The following is a 24,852-nucleotide window of genomic DNA, read 5'->3' as shown; positions in this document are numbered from 1 at the left end:
CTGAAATGTTTTATTACCAGGATATGCACAGATATAACCACATGAGTTTTGCTAAAAATGGGAAAAATAAATTTCCAACATTCTGGCTGACACATTCTGACTGGACAAATAAATCAGTTTTCTCTCAGGAAAAAGCTGAAAACGAAAGAGTTGAATACATGTGTAACAATTGTTTGTAATTAGGCTATTTGCAATGAAAATAAACAGTTTCTATTTGTGTCAGAACTCAGGCAGGGACTCAAGCGCAGACAGAGGAGATGGATGCCAAAAACAGGTTTAATAATCCAAACGGGTAATCCACAAAACGAAGCCAGGGCAGGCAGAGTCAAAAACCGGGCAGACACAGCGACCAAAACCACAGGGCAAGAATGAGGAACGAAGTCAGGAAAAACAGGCAAAGTCCAAAACCAGAAAAACACAGCAAACATTCCACAAATCAGGTCCAGAAATCGTAGTCAAGAATAAACAGGCAAAGCAAACGGAACCAACAGGCACACCAGAACAGACAGCAAGTAGCGAAACAGCAAACTGAGACGAACTGGAAAACAAGACAGAGACAAGCAGGGTAGATATAGGGCTAGGCTGATGAGGTGATGGGAAGCAGGTGTGCTGGCAGGCAGGTAGAGACAATCAGGTGGGCGGAGACAGGGCGGAGAGCGGGGCAGGGCTAGAACACAAGGAAAACAACAGCACATGGACAGGGAAAAGAAAACAACCGGCTAAGACGCCGCAGTCATGACAATTTGACAAAAAAACAAATATTAACCAATATTACGTTTATCTGAATTCACCCCATTTGGTAACCCCACACAATTGTCAATGAAATGTTGAACAGTCTCAGACAGCTGATGAAATGCTCCATTGATTAATGAACGTAAAATAATGAACTAAACCGTTGTGACCAATGAATTTGTCTTCTCTACTGTGCTCATCGGTCACATACAGATGCACATACACACATACATAAACACAAATAATGTTACAAATAATGCCCCCCTTTACATGGTATTGTACAAGAACAAAAATGTCAAGCCATGTCCCCTGTACTACACACTCTTTCATAAAGTAAATTAACTGGGTAAGAGATCAGGTTTTCTCTGAAAGCAATAGCTAGAAAATACAAAAAGTAATCATCTTACTGTGACACATTGTACTGTCATGCTGTAATTTGAAAGAAAAGATTAGCATGTTTATGTTGTTGGAAGCATCTGCTCAGCTTTCATAATTAAAGTCACCAGTGTGCTGCAGCTCTTTTCTGCAATAAGGACAAGGCACTCTGTGAGAGAATCTGTGGACCACCAGGGTCTGGGCATGGAGGTGTGGTTTTCAGGGCAAATTTCCATTTATTCACAGCCCATTTCTGCCGAATTTTGCACCCCACATTTTAAGAGATGCACAGGTGCATAACTTTGTCCAAATCCTAAAAATTGAGAAAACATGAAAATGATGTACTCAAAAAATGCTTAGCTTTCCTGGGTCCGAATTGGGCCCCATATTGAATGAAAAGAATTAAAAAACCCTATGTCCAGAGATATCCACATCTGCATTTTTGAATTCTGCATCAGCAATGGTTATGATGTCAGTAAGGGGGAAATTATGGTCATTCATACTGTAGTCATTACAGGTTCTGTACAGGTCTGTATTGGTGGTTTGACACCATGCCAAGAACTCCAACACAGTGCCATTGTGCATATGATAGATTATCGGAGAGTGTTGCCTTCTTACACAACACATCAGAGTTTATGACTATGTTCATCACATCAGAGTTTATGACTACTATACATGTTAGCCGCCTCCAAGATAATTTTGCATTTTGTTTTCAGTGACTGAATTACAGTTGTTCTTTGTGCAGCAGTAGTGTGCTGAGTAAACAACTATTCAGTTTTTCACCTGATATTTTCATGGATAGTAACTTTTACATAGATTTGGTCAGCATTTCACTCTCATTTTCAATCACAATTAAACGCTGGTATTCCTGCTTTTTGAGGTCGGCAATCAACACAACTTAATGCATTTATTTGTAAGACCAAATTCTTGGAAAAAGTGCACGAGTCCAAGGGTTTTGTGCTAATTGGAAAGGGCTGTATACTAATTTTTCACTGTATTCATGGAAAGGGTCCAGCTATTGTGAAGGGTTAGTATGGAGTCACCACATGAATGTAGAAATATTCACATGCCATTGTGTCTGCAATGCTTATATAATAGAGGTAGGTCTGCCGCAGGTTGCGAATTGTGGCCTCACTCTCCACATGGTGCATCAAGTGCTTTGATTGGCTTACTAATTAGCAACAGACTGCAGTGTGATCTCAATCATGGGCTCAATCATGCTACTGAGTTCCACAAATGGTCTCTATTGACTGGTACACTTTCTATCTATTCTCTGCTATTGCATACAATGGCTGCTGCTGTTTTCATTGTTAATTTTATATTCTAATGATATGAATATCCTCATTTATTTGATATACTTGAGTCTATACATTACACACAATATATGTTTTATAATTTTATATATTTGTATTTCTCCTTTTGTGTTTGTGAATTTGTGTTTACTGATGTTGTAGTGTTTATGTGTGTCTCAATAAGGAAAATTGCTGAAGTATTTACAGGTTTCTCTGTGATTTTTTCATGATTAAGGATTCCATCTTATTGTATAATTGCAGTCCTTAAAATATGTCTTGTGAAACCAGTTTTCTCTGTAGTATTCTGACCACGGTTTTCAGCCCTAGGTCATATTCTGGGTAAAATGTATCATCGTCAAAAGACTCCAGCTATATTTGGAAAGGCTCATGCTGCATTCTGTGTAACAATCTATAACAGTTAATCTTTGCCTCCTTTTTTATGTAGGAAAATGTCTTGCTGTCCTGTATTTTTTACCTGGTAAATTTCAAAATACAAATGTAAGGAATATATACTACATTAGGTTTTAAATATTTCAATAACAAGCAATGTTGTGTGAAATTTATAGATAGACAATATCAGAATTTAAAAGTATGTAATATGTGATATTATAATAATACATTTAATATTATACAATTATTAATACAATTAATATTCTTAATATCCTTAATTCCATAATGTTTTTATTCTGGATCTCTGAACATCTGATCTTTGAACATACTTATGCTATAACTACATTATGAGCACTGCAATATACAGTAGAGAATCTTTCCTGAACTATCTCTGTTGTCTTATGTAACTAATGTAATTTTGCATGTTACATTATGTATGAAAGACAGATATTTTTTGAATGAATTAGATGAGTGAGAAGTGTTTGTTTTGTCCCAAGACTGTAAAAGTATTTGTTTGTCTGGGTAACTATTTGATTTGGTGAAAACCCTGTCATTGTTTCTCTCTAATTGCAGTGCCTCCCCGGTTTCTGAACTACCCCTCCAACCTCTTTGCCTATGAAAGTACAGACATTACGATGGAGTGCACTGTGACTGGAAAGCCCACTCCAGCTGTTCACTGGATGAAGAACGGAGAGGAGGTCATTCCCAGTGACTACTTCCAGATTGTTGTAAGTGCAGTCAACTTCATCAGCTCATGGGCAAAGCAAAATCAAAATGCTCATCCGCCCTGAATGAAATTCGTCAGTGACTCATTAACAAAGACAGATTAGGGAATTATTAGCATATAGTGTTGTATGTCCCATGCCTCTGAAAGCCTGACAAAGGGTGAGATTAATTAGTAAAGCATTGCGCAATGTTCGCCAGAGATGTTGATGTGAGATGTCAACCACTATTTCAAGTGTACTCCACAACATCTAGCTTTGGACTTCACTTCCCGTTATCTCTATTTGGTAAAATTCCACAGCATTTGGTCTACTGAACACACCCAGGGCATGAAGTGGCTTTTAAACAGAAGAATTTATCATATGTCTCTCACGGGTCTAAACTACATCGATAGTGATGAATACAGGTTTTGGATATTAATTATTTTTTGAAAAGCATCTCACTTCTCTACAAACTACATTTTGTTTCACAGCACTCAGCCCATGAGAGAAATACTAAACTGTGTACAGGACTATCAATCTCATGAATGTGAAAGCTACATCATATTTTGTCAGTGTCTCATACAATTCCAACAATTTGAAAACCATCAAAGAAGCAGCACAGCTGAAACTGTCAGATGTTATGATTTATTCTAAGTAGGAATCTGCAAATATTTTTAAGGAAACCATTTTTCTGTCTGGTAGATTAATAAAATCCATTGTACTTTTCACAGCATTTTATTCGGATTTCACTGAAATGAAAGCCTTTTTTGTTTTATAGTGTTGAATTATCTGATGATGCTTCAAATCCTTTAATGCAGGATGGAAGTAACCTCCAGATTTTGGGCCTGGTGAAGTCAGATGAAGGATTTTACCAGTGTGTTGCAGAGAATGAAGCAGGAAATTCCCAGGCTGCCGCCCAGCTCATCCTACTGGAGCCAGGTATAACCCAGCACCACCCTCGATGTCTTAACCCACCGCTCCTCAGTAGTCTCACCTCTGTCACTGTCACAGTCATAGTCATGCACATCCCCCACATGATGAGAGGTCAGTCACCAGTAACACTGGACCTCCCTCAGGTTGGTTTCAGGTGCTGAAAATGTAAATGGCATGTGTCTTTGGTATTCAGTACAAAAGAGCCAGACATATCTCTATCACTGCGTTGTACAGGTTTTCGCCCACCTGAGAGTACAGCCACATCTAATCAGCCATTCTGCCACTAAACATAGGTTTTTTGTGCCCCCCCCCCCCCCCCTTGTGTCTCTGTAACCATCAAGAGGGGGATGGTTGGTGGAAGACTTAGAGCCATAATTAGTAATATGTAGGTTGTATAGTTGATCAAATGTGTGGGGTCAAGAGTGTCAGTCATTTTGCATACTAATCAGGAGCCCCTGGCTGTAAGAGCCACTGCCTGAAAAACAGTTGCTTTGTTACTTACAAGTCAATCCACACACACACACACACACACAGATTTTCATGTATCAATTACTGTTCACTGTATACACAGCTGTAGCATGAGGCAGTCCGTATGGATGGAATGTAATCATCTCAGAGCAGTGTTACCTGTCTCCACAAATCATATGTGTTCCGTGATTGTCATGTGTTGGTTTTATTCCACTAGATTCACTCCCCTTAGTATACTTCAAGGGTTCAAACATTGTAAAAAACTTTCAAGTAAAACCAATAGAATCTCAGAATTAAACCTGAAAAAAAACATTTGATTTAGATTCATATTCACTAGTTTATTCATTTATGGGTACATTATAAGAACAGATCCAGTCTTGCCCAAAGGGCTGCATGACTCACAATGAATTAATTCGGCTGGGTCTCATTTATAATCTGTGTGCGCTGTGCTATCTTGTGGTGTATGTGATAAAGGCCATTCCAGCAGAGACGACATGAGGTGAATTTTCTGTTATTTGGAATTTGATTGACCTAAATTTAAGCTCACATTACTGCTTCTAACAAAGCTTGTGTCACATTGTGATGGCATTCCTTCTGTATTAATACTGTCAAGTCTTCATTATTGTATGTACATTCAACATTTATGTTTTTTAAAACATTAGTGATGAAGTAATGGTTAATATAATTAGTAATGCTTCCCTCTTCTTAACTGTCAATGAGTGCTTCCTTCCGGGCATTGAGGAAATAACTGCAGTCATGTTTAAATTATAACCGTGTTCTTACATTCATCTCAACACTAAATATTGATTTTAATTTTTCAGTAACCTCACAAGAATTCCACAATATGGTTTTAAGTATATGGGTGCCAATGATATACTTTAGGTAGAATATTAGCACGTGGTCCATTGCCTTTCAATGAAAGCATAGGAAAAATCAATTTTCACTTCATTTACTTTTCATTATATCAGTCACAGATGTAGTATGCCTCATAACTCAGAACTTGTCCTATGTCAATCAACTCTTCTGACTCTCATCTTAGACCTTGCATCACAGTTTTCCCAAATGATGCAAAGGATTGAGGTCTAGCACAAGTCCCAGACAGTAACCTCTCGTCTCAGCCGTTGTTCCTGTCAAACAACATCAATGATTATAGAAAAGGATACGGAAGTTGTATATCTCTTGTAATTATTAATGGTTAGAATGGCCTGGTGCTTTATAAAGGGCACTTGAAAGTCTTTTTATCCTCTTTTCTGTGTGTGAGTCTGTGTGAGATAATTAAATGGCTTTTATTACCTTGGGGGCCACTGATGTGCTAGAGCAGACAAGGGAGAGTGACAGCTGTAAGCAGATGTATTGTGACACAATATTCAACCCAAAGGTGAGTTTTTTTTTCCTTTTCAGAGAGCACACTTTAGGTTTGTCCAATTCATGTGAACACAGAAGCCTGCCACATAACTAATAACAAATGAATAAGCTGCAGTTATTGTGCCTGCAGTAATACCAGAAGATTCCTCAAATCATCTGCCAGTATGTTTTGATGTATGGGTAGGCACACTGAGATATCCTTTCATTAGAGCATTCCTTATGAAACTATGGACATAAAAGTGGCCTGGTTTCATGTGATATATATTTGTTTGAGGTTGTTTACAGCTTGGCCAATACATCAACACATCAAAACCAATACAGTATACTAGGTAACATACATCAAGAGATCATTCTATTTAGGCTAAACATGCAGTCTGCTATATGAATCTTCTATATTGGGATGCAGATTCCCTCGGTAGCAATAGAATGGTACTATCAAACACTGGGGCTTCAATCAGTTGTAATCATGTGCTGCCTTTGCAGGCTTTGAAGCTAATGGCTTACCATATCATTAAATATCCCACAATGAGAGGTCTGGAAGAATTTAAATGATTGACTGATTGGCCAGTCATTATTGGGAGAGAGAGCTCAGGAACATTAAAAGGATGAAATCAATGCTGTAACCTATGCCTGTATTTGGACAGAATCTTGAATAGGTAGTGATGTTTGAGAACCACATTACTCAAAAAGGCTGGTCCTGCACACATACCAATAGGATATATTTTTTTTAAAGTGTAGTGCGAGCACCATAGCTAAATAGTTTCCAGTCTAATATTTTACTAATATTATTTGGTGAGAGTGGAGCTCTGGAGAGAAAGTTTACCTAAATGCTGGTCCACTTTCCCTACTTTAACTTAATGTTTTTGAGCTAAAGAACACTGGTTCTTACAAGTGCTGGGATGTCGTGTGAATTTAGTATAATTGGATTTGTGGCTGAAAATTCCAGCTGATACCAGCCCTGTAGCCATGGCCTTTATTTACTCTGCAAACGTTACACAGTTATTGTCTTGGCACTCAAAGAAAATGGAGCATTATGTAAATGTGAAAATAAGAAAAAAGAATGGCATATCAATAAAGCAGTCTGTAAAATGGCAATTCATTTTGTCCCTTTCATTGGTCTTCTTCAGTTGAACACTCAGTCTTCTGTGGAAAATGCATCACCAGGCTGCTGTCATTCTTATTGTAGGGCGCATTGCTCTTAGCACACATTTCCCAATGCACCATTTTATAGCTCTTGACAAACACCAAAATATTTTGGTTAATTTCAAACTCACTTTAACTTTAAAGTCATTGTAATATCTGCTAACACTTTCGGTGAAGCACCTTGTGTAATGCAATGGATGACATTCGTAACATTGATCTAGTATTTATGATGTATTGTAAATATATTGCATGAAAGTTTCTCCCACTCATGTGCTATAGTCATATTTAAAAAGGAGCCAGACTGCTTGAAATGTGTTTATTATAAATCCTTATAAACTAAATTGAATGCACAAGTTTAAAAGACATTAGTTTTAACAAAACAGTCAACCAAATGAATCCCAATACAATCTCTGATAAGACAGACAGGTTTGGCCTCAGACAGATCTGATCTATACTAACAATTCAAATTTGTAGTCATTTAAAAAATACTGAATTTGGAAATTTGGATTTAAAATCAAACTACTGTATTAAACTATTGGATATACCTGCGAGTTATTCACTCACTGAGCACTTTTAGGAACACCTGTATACCTACTTATTCATGCAATTATCTAATCAGTCAATCATGTGGCAGCACTGCAATGCATAAAATCATGTAGACACGGGTCAGGAGCTCCAGTTAATATTCACATCAACCATCAGAATGCGGAAAAAAATTATCAGGAATTTCAACCGTGTCATGATTGTTGGTGCCAGATGGGCTGGTTTGAATATTTATGTAACTGCCGATCTCCTGGGATTTTCACAAACAGTCTTTAGAGTTTACTCAATAGTGCCAAAAACAAAAAACATCCAGTGAGCGGCAGTTCTGCGGATGGAAACGCCTTGTTGTTCAGCGAGGTCAACAGAGAATGGCCAGACTGGTTCGAACTGACAGAAAGGCTACAGTAACCCAGATAACCACTCTACAATTGTTTTGAGCAGAAAAGCATCTCAAAATTCACAACACGTCAAACCTTGAGGTGGATGGGCTACAACAGCAAAAGACATCGGGTTCCACTCAGTGGCGCCCCCAGAAAATGTTCAGTGGGGTGGCCAGGTGGGGCCAGTGAAAATCTTGGGGTGGTTCTAGCATGATAACTGCCGGGGGTGGGGGGGATGTAATAACACCAATTCATTTTCATGAACAGACTCATATTTCGCTTTTAATGGCCAAATGCAATAGAGCAAACTGGATTTTTGGATTTAAATCTTTGAAGTTAAAACCTATGGATATTGAACACAATATTTTTCTCATTACGAAACGATTCTGTATCATACGGGACGCTTGGCAACACTGACACAAGAAGGCTGTGGCATCTGGCATGAGTTTTTTTTTTAATGTTAGCTAGCTACATACAATGCAATTGTGGGTCAAAGCTATGTAGATGATTTGATTCTCTAAGCCTAAACACGATTAATGGCGATGACAAAATATCTGGATTTAAACAAAAACACGGTTATGTTTTAAATGGCAATGTACTACTAAATAATGTGATGTAACTGGCTAATAGGCTATCTGCAATCGGCAGACCTATAGCGACTTAGGGAGACTGGACTTAAACACATCCGTCTTACAAGAGGAAAAAAACATCTGAAACCTGCAGTAAAAACAAAATACGCACTTTTCCAGTTCGAACTTGGACAAGTCCTGTCATTACAGATATAATACATTACATTTATTACAAATAGCCTAAATAAACGTAAAAATTAAAAAAAAAAAAAAAAAAACCAGCTAGTGGGGACCTGCTATGGACCATGGACCCAACCTGCCTTGCGTCAACAGTCCAGGCTGGTGGCAGTGATGTAATGGTTTCTTGGCACACTTTGGGCCCATTAATACTAATCAATCATTGCTTAAATGCCACTGTCTATTTGAGTATTGTTGCTGACCATGTGCATCCCTTCCTGACCACAATTTACCCATCTTCTAATGGCTACTTCCAGCATGATAATGCACCATATCACAAAGCAAAAGTCGTCTCAAACTGGTTTCATGAACATGACAATGAGTTCAGTGTTCTTCAGTAGCCTTTCCAGTCACCGGATCTGAATCTAATAAACACCTTTGGGATGTGGTAGAACAGGAGATTCGCAGCATGAATGTGCAGCTGACAAAATTGCAGAAATTGCATGATGCAATCATGTCAACATGGAATCTAAGGAATGTTTAACATCTTGTGGAATCCATGCCACGAAGAATTGAGGCTGTTTTGAGAGCAAAGGGAGGCCCTACCCAGTATTAGTATGGTGTTCCTAATAAAGTGCTCAGTGAGTGTTTAATAACCATTTACCCAAAAATGCCTATTCAGATCTGAGTTGACAGCATTTTCCTGTTTTGGTAGGGCCTTCATAGACACACCTTGAAGTTCTAGACCGTGTATGGTTTGCTGTGCGCCTCACCTACAGCTGCCTGAGTGGGGGGGGGGGATTATGGATTCCTTCACTGGAAGGAACTACAGAAGCAGCTCCATTTTAGTGAAATACCAAACATTTCTGGCTTCATAGCACAAATCTGCCTGTAGCACTGTAGTTACTGTATGTAGTAGATGCACAAAGATATGTATCTGAAAATTCAATTCAGTGTGCATTTTCAAACTGAATTGTGTGTTAGAGTCCAGTGAAATCATTTAACACAGAAACAATAAGATCAGCTCAGTAAGACTGCCTGTCAGCCTTTCTGTGACACAGTCACCAAGTTTAACAATGCTTCAGGATGTCAAGATGATCAACCTGCACAAATCAAAGAAATTCAAGAAAGCCTCTTTTGGAAGAGAATACAGTTCCAAGAGATTTATGCCATACTGTTAGAGATTTCATGGCTTCAGAACAAGTGAATAAATATTCCTACGGAGACATGTATCATCAATTAATTGGTTCAACAACATAATGAATTATTTGCTTAAGAATGAAGTCTTCACATCATTTAACAAGCTCACTTATGGTGAAAATGCTAGAAAATATCAATCAAAAGATCACTCATATTCACTGACAACTACTTAATTCCAGCTTTAATACACACTTTGGGAAGATATTAAATGTAGCCTATGTTAAATAGTTGGCTGTGTTTGAACCCAAGACAGGACAATATTTTTCTATCATGAAATTGCAGTTGTCACAGCAAAGCCAATACAACACAAGGAATGTGTACAGGATATAAACTGGCAGCAACAGCATTTACAAACTTTTTTTGTTAAAACTTGCAACTAGCTAAACCTATTACTTGCAGTATTCAAATTTGGCTGTTCTTACTTCAGTATTTGTCCATGATGGTTTTGTGTCAGGGCTCAGGCAAGGACTCAGTCGCAGACCACAAGTGCGTCGGTTTCCGGGCAGATTTAATGATATCGTAAGCGGATCGTAAACAGTTCACAAGCAGGGTCAAAACCAGAGAGGCAGTCCGAGGGAAAATCCAGGTACAGGTAAACCGGAACAGGCAGGGTTGAACAATGGGCAGGCAGAGAAATCGGGGGAACAATGCAGAGCGGCAGGCAGCAATCAGGTCGAAAACGGGAAACGGCAAACAGCAAACAGCCAGGAAAACTGACAGGGCCAAAAAAGTCAGAAATACACTGCTACGAACTAGCAACAGGACAGTGACACGCAGGGAAGATATAGGGCAGAGCTGACAAGGGGATGGGAAGCAGGTGTGCAGGCAGGCAGGTGAAGGCGATGAGCAATCAGGCGGGTGGAGCACCGGGCGGGGAGCAGGGCAGGGCTAGAACACAAGGAAAACAAAAGCACATGGACAGGGAAAAACAAAAACACCACAGCTAGGGGGCGGGAGCACTGATAGTTTTGCTCCTTCATCCACATGTCCAAAAGATGACTTCATACATCATTGTCCTCAAGCGCGTGTACAAGAATGACAAGTCTGTCATCAATCATTACAGAGAATGGACCTGTTCAGCATCTGGCTAACATGGGCACTATTTGGAACAGTGCTTTATCTCTAACTCTGAGTGGTCTGGGAGCTACTGGGAGCTTTTCCTCAGTGAGAAAATGACTTTAACATCTCTGCTAAGTATTTTACAAAAAACAAACTGTTCACCCATTTCAGCAAGTTCCGTGCAGTCGAACTTGCCCATTGTGTCAAATATGGCGTGCATGTGTTTTTTGACAATGTAGCCCCATCCATTGTTATGCTTTTGGTGATGATTTTAAAAAGTATCTTGAGCACTCAACCGCACTCCAAAGGATACAACCACTTCAAGTATATTATGGTGTCATGAGAAAAAAGTAATGCCACAAACATACTACTGGCACAATGTTGTTGCATTGTAAACATGGCCACAATTAAATCATTTTAAATTTAGAGTAGAGTGAGATAAAACAAACTTAGCTTATTAATACAATACAATTATCTGACATCTGGACCAATCAGTCAAATAAGTTGAAGACGCATTGAATTTAATACAAAATAGCAAACAATGATTGGTTGCAGTGACAACAAAACAGTGCAGATGCCTCAATAAAGACCTACGTAAGAATCTGGGAATGGTTTGAGAACTGGGATTTCTGTACTGAAAGACTCGACTGCTACACAAGGCAAGGTGTTAGCTGCCTCAGTGGACCCCAATAGAAGGAGCTAGGAGGAATCACCAGAACTCTGCTGAAATTGAATCAGCTGCAGCCAATATGCAGATTTTTATGGCTTGCCATGCACACACCATGCACCGTGAAATGTAAAAGACTCTGTGAGGCAAAACGACAGATGAAAACATGAAGGGAAAATTGGCTGTGACAGCTGGCTCTCCACTAGCTCCTTGAGTCCCCCCCAAACACAGGTCCTTCCCTTACACTTTCTGCATTTGGTGCACGGTACTGCAGAGAACACGTGTCCAGCCTCACATGTTCACTCATGGGAATTCACAACTGTCCTTGGCTATTTTTCAAATCCTTCCTCATTAGAAAGTCTTAGGTTTGTTTTCTTTGGTGGCTGTGATGCCTCTCCTCCTTGCAAAGAGCGAATGCAAAATCAATGCATCAACAGTGGCAGCATCACATGCTGTAATTATCATCGTAGATCTACACTTCAGGTTTAAACTGACCAAGAAGAATTAATACACTTTGAATTAGTGTAGGTAGTTCAGCAGAAGTTAGATTCAAGAAACTGATTTAAATAGTTCATAAATATATTTTTTCCAGTCATTATACATATACTAATCTAAAATGATATGATGAAAAAAACATTGCAATAACAATCACTATTCAACAAGCTCATCAAAAAGAGCAAATGTATTGAGGTAATCAATTAGATTCCAGCTGCTTAAAGTATCAATTCAGAATTAGTTGCAGAAAAGGCATCAGGGGCTCATTTCACAAATGTTGCAATGTGCAACATACTGTAGAATCAGTTTTTTGCCTTTCACTTCATTCGATGTGTTTCCTAATGTATCGCAGCTCACGCCACCCGCACTCCTTGCAATACATGTGCATGTAATTTGCTGTTGAAATCAGTCAATATAAACATCAACATTTTGAATGCACAGTATTTCACATCACAGATAGTGTTACGGACAGGCCATTTCATTTGAGATCTAAAATGACCCTTGAGAGTGCCAGGAGATCTTATTAGTCCCCAGATGAGCCTGTTATTATTGATACACGTTTTGTCAGATTTATTTAAGTAAATTTCATTTTTAGTATTAGTGGGTCCCTAAAACACTTCGGCTTGCTTGATACAATATGAAAGGAGGGTTGGCGTTTAATTAATGAGTGGTTTGACCCTGTGACCCGGGGCGGTACGTGGAATGAGGCTATTTCCGGTGGGGTTGCGCGTGCACCGGTGTGGCTGCCACTGTGGATCCATGCGGACTGCTGAAGCTGGCCTCCCGCGGGAAAACTGAATACCCTACTGCAGTTTATGACCGACCACTCTACCGCGACGTTGTTTTGCGCGATTTCCTTTTCTTTGTGTTAAGTCCTGGGAAGGCGACCAACTGAAGAGCATCAACAAGCATAGCGCAACTGAAGTTAACGGGGACCTTTTAGACATTAAACTGAACGACGCAAACGCAAGAAAGCCAGCGAACGCTACTCTCTTCGCTACACCAGGGCCGAGCTATCCGTCGCGGGGCGACAGGTGCGGGCTGGCCACAGAATGTGTGAAGCTTTGGCGTCCGTGTCCCGAAATTCTAGGTAACGTCAATTTTTCATTTCTTTCTGTTGTATTTAAGCAAGCCGAATGTGTACTAGCTGCACGCTGCCCTGAGAGGTTCCGGGGATAGTTTGATAACCCCTTAGAATTATAGAGAAGAATTATATGCCTCTATCAGCCATTCCTCACCACTCAGATAAAACAACTATTGTCATTTATTTACAAAATTTAAGTACATATCATCTAATACTCCACTCCCTTTCCTAGGTTTCTAAGCATTAAACCAGCTAATACCCCCATGTATGCCACAAATCTTTAAGTTGCGTTCACTCAACATCAATAACTTTTACAGTGACTCCACTTCACTGGGCAGCTAGCCAACATTGTACAAAAAGGTGAGCAATAAGTAATTTATTCCTTTTTCATGCTGTAGATGACTTTCAGCATGTACTGCAGTAATGTGGTATAGCAATAAGGATCAAGGTCATACCCCAAAGGTTGTTGGTTCCATTCCCAGGGTGGCGAAAGCTGTTGTGTCCTTGTGTAAGGTATTTACCCTGAACTGCCTGAGTAAATATCCCGCTGTAAAAATAGATAATGTTAAAATTGTAAGCTATTCAAGTAACTCTGGATAAGAATATTGGTCACATTGCCTGCCCACCAAAAATCCCTTTATATTTTTTATACCTAAAATATTAAATATTTATTAAATATGTAAATATACTAAAAATGCATTAAAAAAATGATCAAATGTGCATCACTCCAAACCTCTACATATGCATGTAATAAGTGGCATACTGTACTGTTGGGTGTTGGGCAATTAACTAAGTCTAAATAAACAGACTTAGTTAATTACCCAACAGAACTTTGCTGCTCCTAACAAATAAAGCCATGTCAAAACATTACATTACGTTACATTACATTACATTGCATCAGTTAGCAGACGCTCTTATCCAGAGCGACTTACAAATAAGTGCATCACTATGCTAAGAGTAGACATCGTAAGGTATTACAAGAGGTCAGTAAGATACAAAGTTAAAATGCTAAGTTAGTGTGGTTTTTTTATACATAATACATAACAAACAAAACAATATATAACCAACATAACAATCGATAGGATGGAAAGGCATACATTGGGGGGAAGGTAGGCTACAGATACAGCATGAACAGATGAGTTTTAAGTTTTTTTCTTGAAGACGTCCAGCGAATCTGTTGTTCGAATCTCAACAGGAAGCTCATTCCACCAGTGTGGAGCCAGTACTGGGAAGAGGCGGGTCCGAGAGATGCTGCCTTTGTATTTCGGGACATGGAGGCGACCTGAAGTAGCAGAACGCAGCACTTTTGCAGGCTTGTAGGATATTATCATGTCCTGTATGTATTGGGGGGCTGATCCGTTAAGTCCCTTAAAGGCTAGTAGCAAGGTCTTGAACTTGATCCTTGCTGCAACTGGTAGCCAGTAGAGGAACTCACGGAGAGGTGTCACATGGACCTGCTTGGGGAGGTTGAACGTCAATCAGGCTGCGTTCTGGATGAGCTGCAGCGGTCGAATGAGATATGCTGGGAGGCCGGCAAGCAACAAAACAGTATAATGCATGGTGTTAGCCAATTTACAAGATTTTTTTTTTTTTTTTTTTTTATGAAATACATTTTGGCAGGTAAGAGTGATCTGAGCCTGAAATTTGGGCATTTTTATGAAATGAGCCCTAGAGGCTCACAAATGCTGCTATAATATAAAATATTGTATCAAACGTTTAACTGAACAGTGTCTTAGAAAGAAAAGTGAATCTATGTTTCCATGGATTAAGCAAGACATGAAAAAATGTACAAGTACCATTTTAAGAAGAGAGAGGCAACATATCAAATCAGAGTTCTTGTAGAGTGCCACTTTAATTTGAATTATTTGCCAAAAATATACAATACAATTTAAAAGGTAAATCTTTCTACGAAAGTAAAAAAAAAAAAATGTTAGTGCCACTGCAAAAGAACATATCTATGTCACGGAACAAAAGAATCTCCTCTCTCCTATTCCTCCCTGTTTCCTCTCTGTGTACTTCATATATATCTGATATGATACGAGTATCCTGGGGTATCACCTGAGGGAGGGAGTGAGGGAGGGGAATTTCTTTAGGAATGCAAATACCTTTGCTCTGTGAGAGACAGGATAACCCCATCTCTATTGTCAACTTACCCATCCCTCTCTTCCCATCTCTTCATTCCAGTTTATTCCTTATTAAAAAGTAAATTGATTTATATTAAAAGTAATTAAGCATGAATTATTATTATTATTAAGAAGTATGGATCTCTCAGTTTTAGATGATCTGGAGATGGTTGTAGCCTTCTTTTTGTCTTGGGTCTAATTGTCACTTTGAGTTGGTTTTCCAGATGGCAATTAAGGCATTTCATTTTATGCCTTGTGTCTTTGTGGAGAGGCTGATTTACAATTGTAATCCGTCTACATTTTTATTTCATATCCTTGCAAAAAGAAGAAAAAAAAACGACCTGTCACCTTCATTTATTCTGTCTCTTTCTCTCTTTCTTTTCTCTCGCTGGTAGAACAGCGTGAAGGCTTGAGTAGATTCCTATTGTAAAAAATATGACACAGTAGGGATTTTCTCATTGTGTTCTTTTACTTGCCTCAAAGGGCCCAATGGCTTTGAAGTATAGGACCTAGCTGAATTGTGTACAGCCAGAGATCGGCAAAGATACATCAAAATGTATCTTGTTACAAAATACAAAATACCCCTAAAATAAATGTATCAAAATAAAATACAAAATACTGGTGCCAGAAAATGTATCAAGATAAGATACATGTATTTTGTATTTTTAAAATACAGGAAATTTGTAACATTGGGCATTCTGAATTTGTAAAAAATGGCAGAACATTCAGATTTTTATAATGTACACAAGGCTCTGGTGAGAATTTGAACCCTACAGGAAAGGAAAAACAGGAAGTAGAATGCTTCTGTATCTAAGCAAAACTGTAAAAAAAATACAGAAAAAAGTATGTCTTGTACAGTATGTAGAAACTTGCTCTCTGTTCAATTCAAAGACATGGCAGTTGAGACTCAACCACTTCAGTTAGTAGCCTATTTAGTTGCCTTTAAGAACAACTAACTTTTCAAATATTTCTGGTGTTATCTAGCTAACACTTACTGGCTACCCATGGCTAACCAGTCTTATATGCTCTTCGAGCTGTTTCATGTTGTTAACTATCCAAGCCAACTTGTAGCACTAATTAATAGCTAGCTAGCTTGCTGGTGCACTCACTTCTTTGGCCACCGGGCCACATGTATTGAGTGTCCTTATCTTTAGCATTTACCTATGGGGTTCAACATGCATACATTCTAAAAAGCAAGATATATTTTATATAGTTATTGCAGTTCAGATAAAATGTTTACTTTGACGGACAGTCCACTGCACTGGTTGAGGCAGGAAGCATGTGCTGGCTTGGTTGGTAGGGGAGGGGGGGCAACTTCACAGAAGATGAACTTGATGACTGAAATACTATGAGTAGTGTGGGCTTACAAAGTGACTGTATGTGAGTGTGTATAAGTGTATTGTTCTTCATTTTAAGATGTATTTACATGAATTTTTTTATGTTTTATGAATCATGGAGAAAATATTTTGTGTATTTTGAAAACACAAAATTACTCTAGTCTAAAGTATCTTGTGACAAATTACATTTGAAATTTTTTCAGCCCTGTCAAATACAAATTACGGAATACTCAAAAGTAATTGAAATACGTATTTCAAATACAAGTAACAGAAATACTGCCCATCTCTGTGTACAGCTAAAAGGACACACTTATGCTGGTTGTATTTCTCCAATGATACTGATTTCAGAAAGCTGTCACTGTGTTAAGACAGTGGATGTTATGAAAGTCATAGCTTCTTTGTTGCTTCTTTTCCTTCATCTTAACATAAGAACAGAGCATTGGCATTTGACAGTAAGCATTGTCCTGTATCAGTCTCACTGTAAAGCGGAAGACAGTCAGTGCAATCAGAGCCAACGGCATCTCTTGGGTGAACTGAGAGAACCTGTGTCAAAAGTCCAACAACAGCTGGACTCCATTCATCACACTCAACACGTCAGCCACGTGACATGTAAGAAACAAAGAAAATTTGACAAGCAATCAAAATACAGACCCAAAAACATCACCTCATCAAAATTTTTCAGAAACCAAAACAACCATTATAGGGCACTGAGGGGTTATCTCTAGAGCTCAATGGAAAATGGACTAGTTAGAAAAAATAATTAGAGCTGATTTGAGCTTTTTAACATAAACTCACAAGCTTTATGTCTATCTAAACCCTTTCCTGAGTTCTTGTTTCTTCCCATCCCAGGTGTCTTTTAAGCTCATCAAATATTATTTGTTAACTCCAGCAAAGATTTTCTAAACAAGCTGAAACTATACAGATAAATATAATAAAACACACTTGCGGTTTGCAGTCGGAGGCAGTTATAAATTAGCTTTTTGCTCAAACATTCACTGCGTATAGGGTTTTACAAGTCAATGAAGACATGAAATGCCTGGAGGCAGCAAGCTTTTTGATGAATTCGTTTCTCAGAGGCAGTTGCACACAAATCTGTATCTGTGGAGACTGCAGTATAAAAACATAGATGCTGGTGACACTCACTTAGATAGTATTTTGATCACTGCACTTTTTTAATTTATCCACAGTGGCAATGTATATATCACAGAGGAGTACCCCAAGAATACACACCTGTGGCAATCCAGTTACAAAATCAACATTTTGGCAGATTAAAATAAAACTTGGTTTTCCTTCTATTCTACCATTGTATTCTGCAAATAACTGCCAAAGATAACAGGTGACAAGTGAGCCAGTGACACACTCACTGGCCAATCCTAAACTTGTAGGCTTTTCTTTCTGTTTGATGTGAACACTTCGAATAGGGAGAATAAGTCTTTGGCACAAATTCAGAGCAACAAGCGACCTTCCTCAAATATTCACACCTTACTTTTCTTTCGGCATCTTATTTCTGTTCTGTTGAAATCTTTCAAATGTCAGATAATGCAGATGTCAAATGACAAACTGATTGTGAATGAGACAAAAAGCTGCTCATTAGACTGGTGTTGTCTGTTCACAAAGAGGTCATATTATTTATATTATCTAGCTGCTAAATTATTTTGAACATCAATATAAGACTTTATGTCATGAATGGATGGGCCCTGCTTTAATTTATTCCTTTTGGATTGTGTAAGAGTCTAGAGCCTTTCTTTAACTACTTCGGGTTCCAAACAAAATTCTAAGCTTAATCAGTTCAGACACATTTGCTCTAGGTTTATCTAACTCATTGGAAATGCAGATTTATTTGAGAATTCAGCTTGGGTAAGTTGGGGTGTTTTGTCTTTGTTTTTAGTTTGTTTGTTTTATCTCTCTATCAGTATGCCCACTAAATATTATTACAAAAGGATCAATATGATTGGTGTGCATATATTCTTATCTATTATAAGTGTTATTCTGTATCAAATGGAAAGTAAAAATAAACTTTATCTCTTGGAATGTAAAGTGACTTCTTGTGTGAAGTCTTGAAGTGAAGTCTTGTTGAATGCAAGAAAATTCTGTCTTAAAAAAAAAACACATGAAGCATATATTATCCTTTTCCAAGGAACTAACCACACTAAAATTAAATGAGATTTGGTAGGGCAGCATTTAACTGCCAGCAGAGGAACTGCTATTCTCATTCATAAGGTAAACAGATTCAGAAGGCAGGTTTTCTTGGATGAGTGGATCTATATATGGTCAACCTATTACTATAGTTAATGTATATGCTCCCAGTGTAGACTCCCCCAAATCTATATCTGACATCATTTTATTATTCAATGATAACTCATAACTTTGAATTGATTGCTGGGGACTGGAGCTGTAACAAACAAGCTATTGATAGATCTTCCCACACCTCAAAGTCTAGATCCGCTCCGGTATTGTATTGTGGAATGGCCTTGTTGATGTTTTGGTGAGAATGCAGTCTTTACTGTAGGCACAGTCTTTACTAAAGACCTTTTACTTTTACTCTAACCTTAATAAACCATACTCCATAAAACCATAAATTATTACTTTCATTTCTGCATAAGGTGTCACAGTGCTCAGTAGGTTCTATTCTACCCTCTGATCATGTTCCCATTTATCTGTATTCCAAAATAATATCCTAAAAACCAAAAGCTTGAAATTACCTCAGTTCTTACTAATGAAGATTTCCAGTCCAATTTCTGCCAACAGATTGTTAAATATACATGGGACTACAAAGATTCACCTGTCACTCCAGGCATCATTTGGGATGCAGAAAAAGTTACTTTAAGAGGCTATTTAATTTTGTACACCTCTTACAACAAGAGACATGAAGACAAAGACAAAACATGATGAAGTCAAAGAGTCATATGATTTATAGAAGCAACTTGCAGTCAGTAAAGCCAAACTAAATTTAATCCATATGCAAAATGTTTATAGAAACGCTTCCTAACTAAAGCAAAAATGTATGAGTTCTGTAGGGTGTCGTATTGACACTATTTCAGGTGGTGTCATAGGCACACACAATATGCATCTGGGTAGAAAGAACCAAAGTTACATAGTAACTACATGTTCAGAAACAAGCCTAGTAAACTCTTTACTCACCAGCTGAAAAAAGAAAAGGCTGAACATGCTATCAGAGAAATGCGCTGTATTTGCCCAATGTGCTTGGAATATACAGGCAGTTGAAATCAATAAATCTTTCTATAACTTCTCGGATAACTTATATTATTCAGACAGGACTTTTAGTATGAACTGACTTGCTTCCTTAAATTCATCAGTCTCCCTAAATTAACAGATGTGGATCAGTCATCATAAATTCACCCTGCACATCCAAGGAAATACTAGAAGCAATAAAATCTATGTCCTCTAATAAATCTCCTGGTCCAGATGGCTTCCCAGGGGAGATTCACAAACAGTTCTGGCCACAACTTTCTCATTTATTTATGCTTATGGTGGATTACGTTTGTATAAATGGAAATCTCCTTAGTTCTAGAAGCACAGCTGTAATTAACATGTTACTTAAAAGCAGGTTGTGCTTATTTTCCAATAACCTTATTAAATTTTTGATTGCAAAATTCTTGCAAAGCTCACAGCCAGAGGATTATTGAACTTTCTCCTGCAATTAGTAAATTTTGACCAAACTGATTTCATATTCAACTGACATTAGGCGAGTCTTTAAAATTATACAGTACTCCAATGTATAAGCATGCACTTCCACTTCAGTGGCTGAGAAGGTTTTTGATCGCATTGACTGGAATTTCCTCTTTATGAAACTGAAGCACAATTTAGGCAGGTTTTACTTACATTCTTAGGTGATATGATCCCTTCTATATTAGAATATTTTTAAAGAAAATTACAACCCACTGATTGCCAAAGTTGAATCTAATTTATCATATGGTCTGCTCTTTATGTTTCTCTCCTTGGTCAAATTAATGCCATCAGAATAAATGTCCTCTGTAGATGTAATACTTATTCCAAATACTAGGCTGCTACCCTCCGCCACATTTTAGTTTCTTAACAGAAGCATATCCAAATTCATTTGGTGTAATATAAACCTTGGATTAAATACTCCAATTTGCTTAGACTTAAAGAGGAAAGACGTGTTGCCCTGCCCAATTTCCAGCTTTACTACTACTTACTACCATTTATTGCACTATATTGACGGCAACATAAACATTATACATTAAGTAGATCATTACTATCATTACTAAGGCATTTTACAGTGAAGCCTATTTGCAAAATTATTATCAGTGAAAACAAACTCTGCCTGCATTAATATGTTGCAATTCCTTTAGCTCAGTCATTTTCGGGATCAAGCAAATACTATCAGTTTCTCCATTATAGTCAGTGGAGAAACTGAGAAGTTGTGGTGCGGTCTCAAAGTGATAAACATAGTCTTCCAGAGGAAAGAAAAAAGCAGGAAAACCCAGCATCAACTGGGAAAAAAACTGAAAATTCCACCTTGACCCTGAGAAAAAGGCAATTTCTGGGAAATGTTTTAACTGTTAATGATGTTAACAAATGAATGGCAAAAAAGAGCAAGAGTCAAGAGGCTGTTTGGTGACCAGGGATTACATGGTAGGCCCATGTAGGCTATGAGGGGGTCATTCCATAAGATAGTGGCCAGGACAGGGATGTCATAGGTTTTGCAATTCAGTGATGATGCAGGTATCTTGTGTTTTGAGGCGAGGTAAATGTTAATGAAGTAATGTTAAGGAGTACTTGTTGCTAAGACAGCATGAGGGACAGAGAAAGAGGAAGAGGGAGAGAGGGTAGTGGCTAGGATAGGATGACTAGGCAATTTGTGTGCCACATGTAATAGACACTTAATTTCTTCAGCAAAAACAAACTATGGCAGCACAGAAAAGGAGGTGAGCAGTGAGGTTAGGACACATTGGCCTGAAGGTTATCTGACTACCCCATCCCATTCAGAGTAAGAACCAGCTACCAACACAGGGCAGTACCACTGGAACGAGGACCACTGAGACAACAGCAAGAACAGTTCTTAGACTCAGCAATGTTCTGTACCCAAAGAGCCACACATACTGCACAAATGTGGTCATCTCTAGGATGCATCTCCAGCAAATGGTAAGAGTGTCCTATGTGTATGTGTCTGTATGTGCGTGTACTACTGGAGAACAATGGTCTGATGATTTAAACTCCCAGTCCAACGTCAGTGTCAACATGAATCCTACCTTCCCAAGTGTCAAAATAAGGCATGAACCTTAAAAGTTGTAAGCCATGAATTAACATCATTTAGACAGTGAACAGCTATAGCCTAAAGCTGAGGAAGAGAAGTAAAATGGGAAGAAATCTCTTCATTTGATGAACATCAGGCAGCATGAATTGTATCTCTATTAGGGACATATTAATTTCACCATTTATCTTGTCTTTACAAGCTCTATATTTTTCAGATTAAGGCTGCGGCATTCTCAGATTGGAAATGTGTGTTCCCAAATTAATTATTTATAGCAGTGGTGCAGCAATGATTGGAATGCTAATTATGAGGCCACTGAAAAATATTTCATCCTCATTCTACCAGGGTGATATTTCTCAAAATCCATATATTGCCTTCTGAAATATTGCACCAAGACGGTTATCATGCATCAACACTATCACCTTATTTCTAGTATTAATGTCACTTGGAGTTCCCTTGTTCATTAAGAGAGCAGTTCTCTCTGCTGATATTTAGGGCCCATAAAAAAGTATGTAAAAGGTATACTCAGTAGACCTGTCATTTTAGACCTGACTTGATGCAGTTAAAAATTGAAAACATTACAGTACACAAGTACAGTACCCTCCAAGAGCATTCACTACATTGGCACTTGTCTTTTGCTTTGAGTCAGAATTTTACTGATGTCAATTTCTAATTCTTTTTTTTTCTAATTTTTGCACATTTCCGAAAGTCATGTGGTCACTAAAATTTTGTGGTCACTGAAAAATATTCAGGTAGATTAAAACACCAAAATTTGCATGAATTTATGCTCATTGTTAAGGACAAATCATTGTTTCAGTTAGGTTGAAAGCCCCTATTAGTCTTGTCTTATTCATTTGTTAAGCTGTATGTAGCGAAGGGCAAGAGCAGTCACCCCACCCGTCCTCAAACCCAGGTCTACAGGGTACCAAACATGCGACTTTGACCGTGACGCCAAAGAGCCAGGCTCAGGCAGAGATGGATGAAGCACTGGTGAGTGGGGCACCCTGGGATGGGAGAATTACGGCAAGAGAATGCATGAGGGATGCCATGGTGCGTGAAGCACATGGGCACGCTTCACGAAGGGGAGGGCAGTGTGACGGAGTGCCGTCACTACGGTTGAGTATGCGCTCTGACTGCCATACCAACGAGCCTGGCTCTTTGGCGTTGCGGTCAAAGTCGCATTGTTGGTACCCCGTAGACCTGGGTTCAAGGCCGGGTGGGGTGACTGCTCTCACCCTTCACTACAAATGGTGTCAGCAGTGGGATTCATCAGCTCAAGTATCAGCCAGATGATGGCACAACTGACGGAGCTACAGGGGGCCCAGCAGAGGAGTCAGGGCAACCAGCTGCCATGCCAGTAGGAAACGACCAGGCCCTGGCGCAGCTTGCCAAGATGTTTGAGACCTTCATCCATCCCCAAAGGGAGAGAGATGAGTGGCGAGAGAGAAGCAGTGTGACAGGAACAAAAGTACAAGGTCCTCAGTCAGCAGGTCAACCAACTGCAGTTGGACGTGGAGCAGGCGAGGGCCAAAGAAACCAGTGCTGCACCATCGTCCAGAGGAGGGTTGACCAAGGAGCCAAGACTGGCTCAGTTAGAGGACTCTGATGATATTGAACATTTTTTAACGACTTTTGAGAGACTGGCTGTTATCTACCAGTGGCCAAAAGAAGAATGGGTAGCCATCCCACTTCTAACACCATTTGTAGCGAAGGGCGATCCCTCTCACCCTTCGCTACACTATACTTCTGTAAAATAGTCATGATCATGAAAATACTATACACAGCAGTCCAGTGTGAACTGCTTATTCATACTCTGTGGAAAAAGGCAGATAGATATTACTTCATTGTCCAGAACATTGAGAAAAGCCCTCTAAAAGCTGTCACCTCTTATTCCCCAGCACCAAAGATCTGTCGTATATCTTGGCAGCAAAAACAAGAGGATGAGGTTTGAGATGACACTCTTTGCCAACAGACATGAACAGTAAATGGCATGCAGTAACAAAATGGTTTACTGAAGCTTTCTATCAGGCTGCTTCAACTCTCAACCAATGTTGCCATCTTCTCGTATTACACTGCAGCAGGGATCACAGATTGTTGTTGACATCTAAAATAGAAAATCTACTCTCTTGTTTTTTGTTTTGTTTTGTTTTTGCTCTGAACAGCAGATGATGCATGATGTGGAATCACACATCAATGGGAGAGACAGAAAGAGTTCAGCACATGAAAGCTGATCTGTTAGGTGAGAGCTTTTGCCTTTCAGAAGGCACATACAAAGGACCTGTCTTCATTTAACTTGACAGATTGCTTTTTATTTGAACACCTCCTTTAGGCCAGTGTGAAAGTGGAAGAAACAGTGTGTGATTAAATGAACAATGATCATTGTAATGTCCATACCAAATGTGTTTTCCCAGGCAAATGACCTACCATGCAAGAGAAGCTTGTCTTTCTATTAAAATGTAAAATTATGCACAGGGCTGTAGTGATGAGCTGGGGTTAGGGAACTGAATATGGGTGCAGAGAAGGACACTGCCATTATGCCCTTGAGCAAGGTACTGCCTTACCCTGTGTTGCCTCAGTACA

At 38.8% G+C, this 24,852-nt stretch overlaps 1 protein-coding gene across 1 annotated transcript in view; it reads left to right on the top strand.

Annotated features, from left to right (window-relative positions):
- Positions 1 to 24,852, top strand: part of LOC118776507 (netrin receptor DCC-like) — a 195,831-nt gene that overhangs the window by 57,532 nt on the left and 113,447 nt on the right. Inside the window, exons 6-7 of the mRNA XM_036526869.1 lie at positions 3,363 to 3,517; positions 4,312 to 4,432. Of these exons, the coding sequence (XP_036382762.1) occupies positions 3,363 to 3,517; positions 4,312 to 4,432 (276 nt within the window). The remainder of the gene's footprint in view (positions 1 to 3,362; positions 3,518 to 4,311; positions 4,433 to 24,852) is intronic.

This window comes from Megalops cyprinoides, chromosome 4, assembly GCF_013368585.1.
Source record: "Megalops cyprinoides isolate fMegCyp1 chromosome 4, fMegCyp1.pri, whole genome shotgun sequence".
Taxonomy (NCBI): domain Eukaryota; kingdom Metazoa; phylum Chordata; class Actinopteri; order Elopiformes; family Megalopidae; genus Megalops; species Megalops cyprinoides.
The sequence above is the reverse complement of the archived record's forward strand: the minus strand, read 5'-3'. Positions and strand labels throughout refer to the sequence as shown.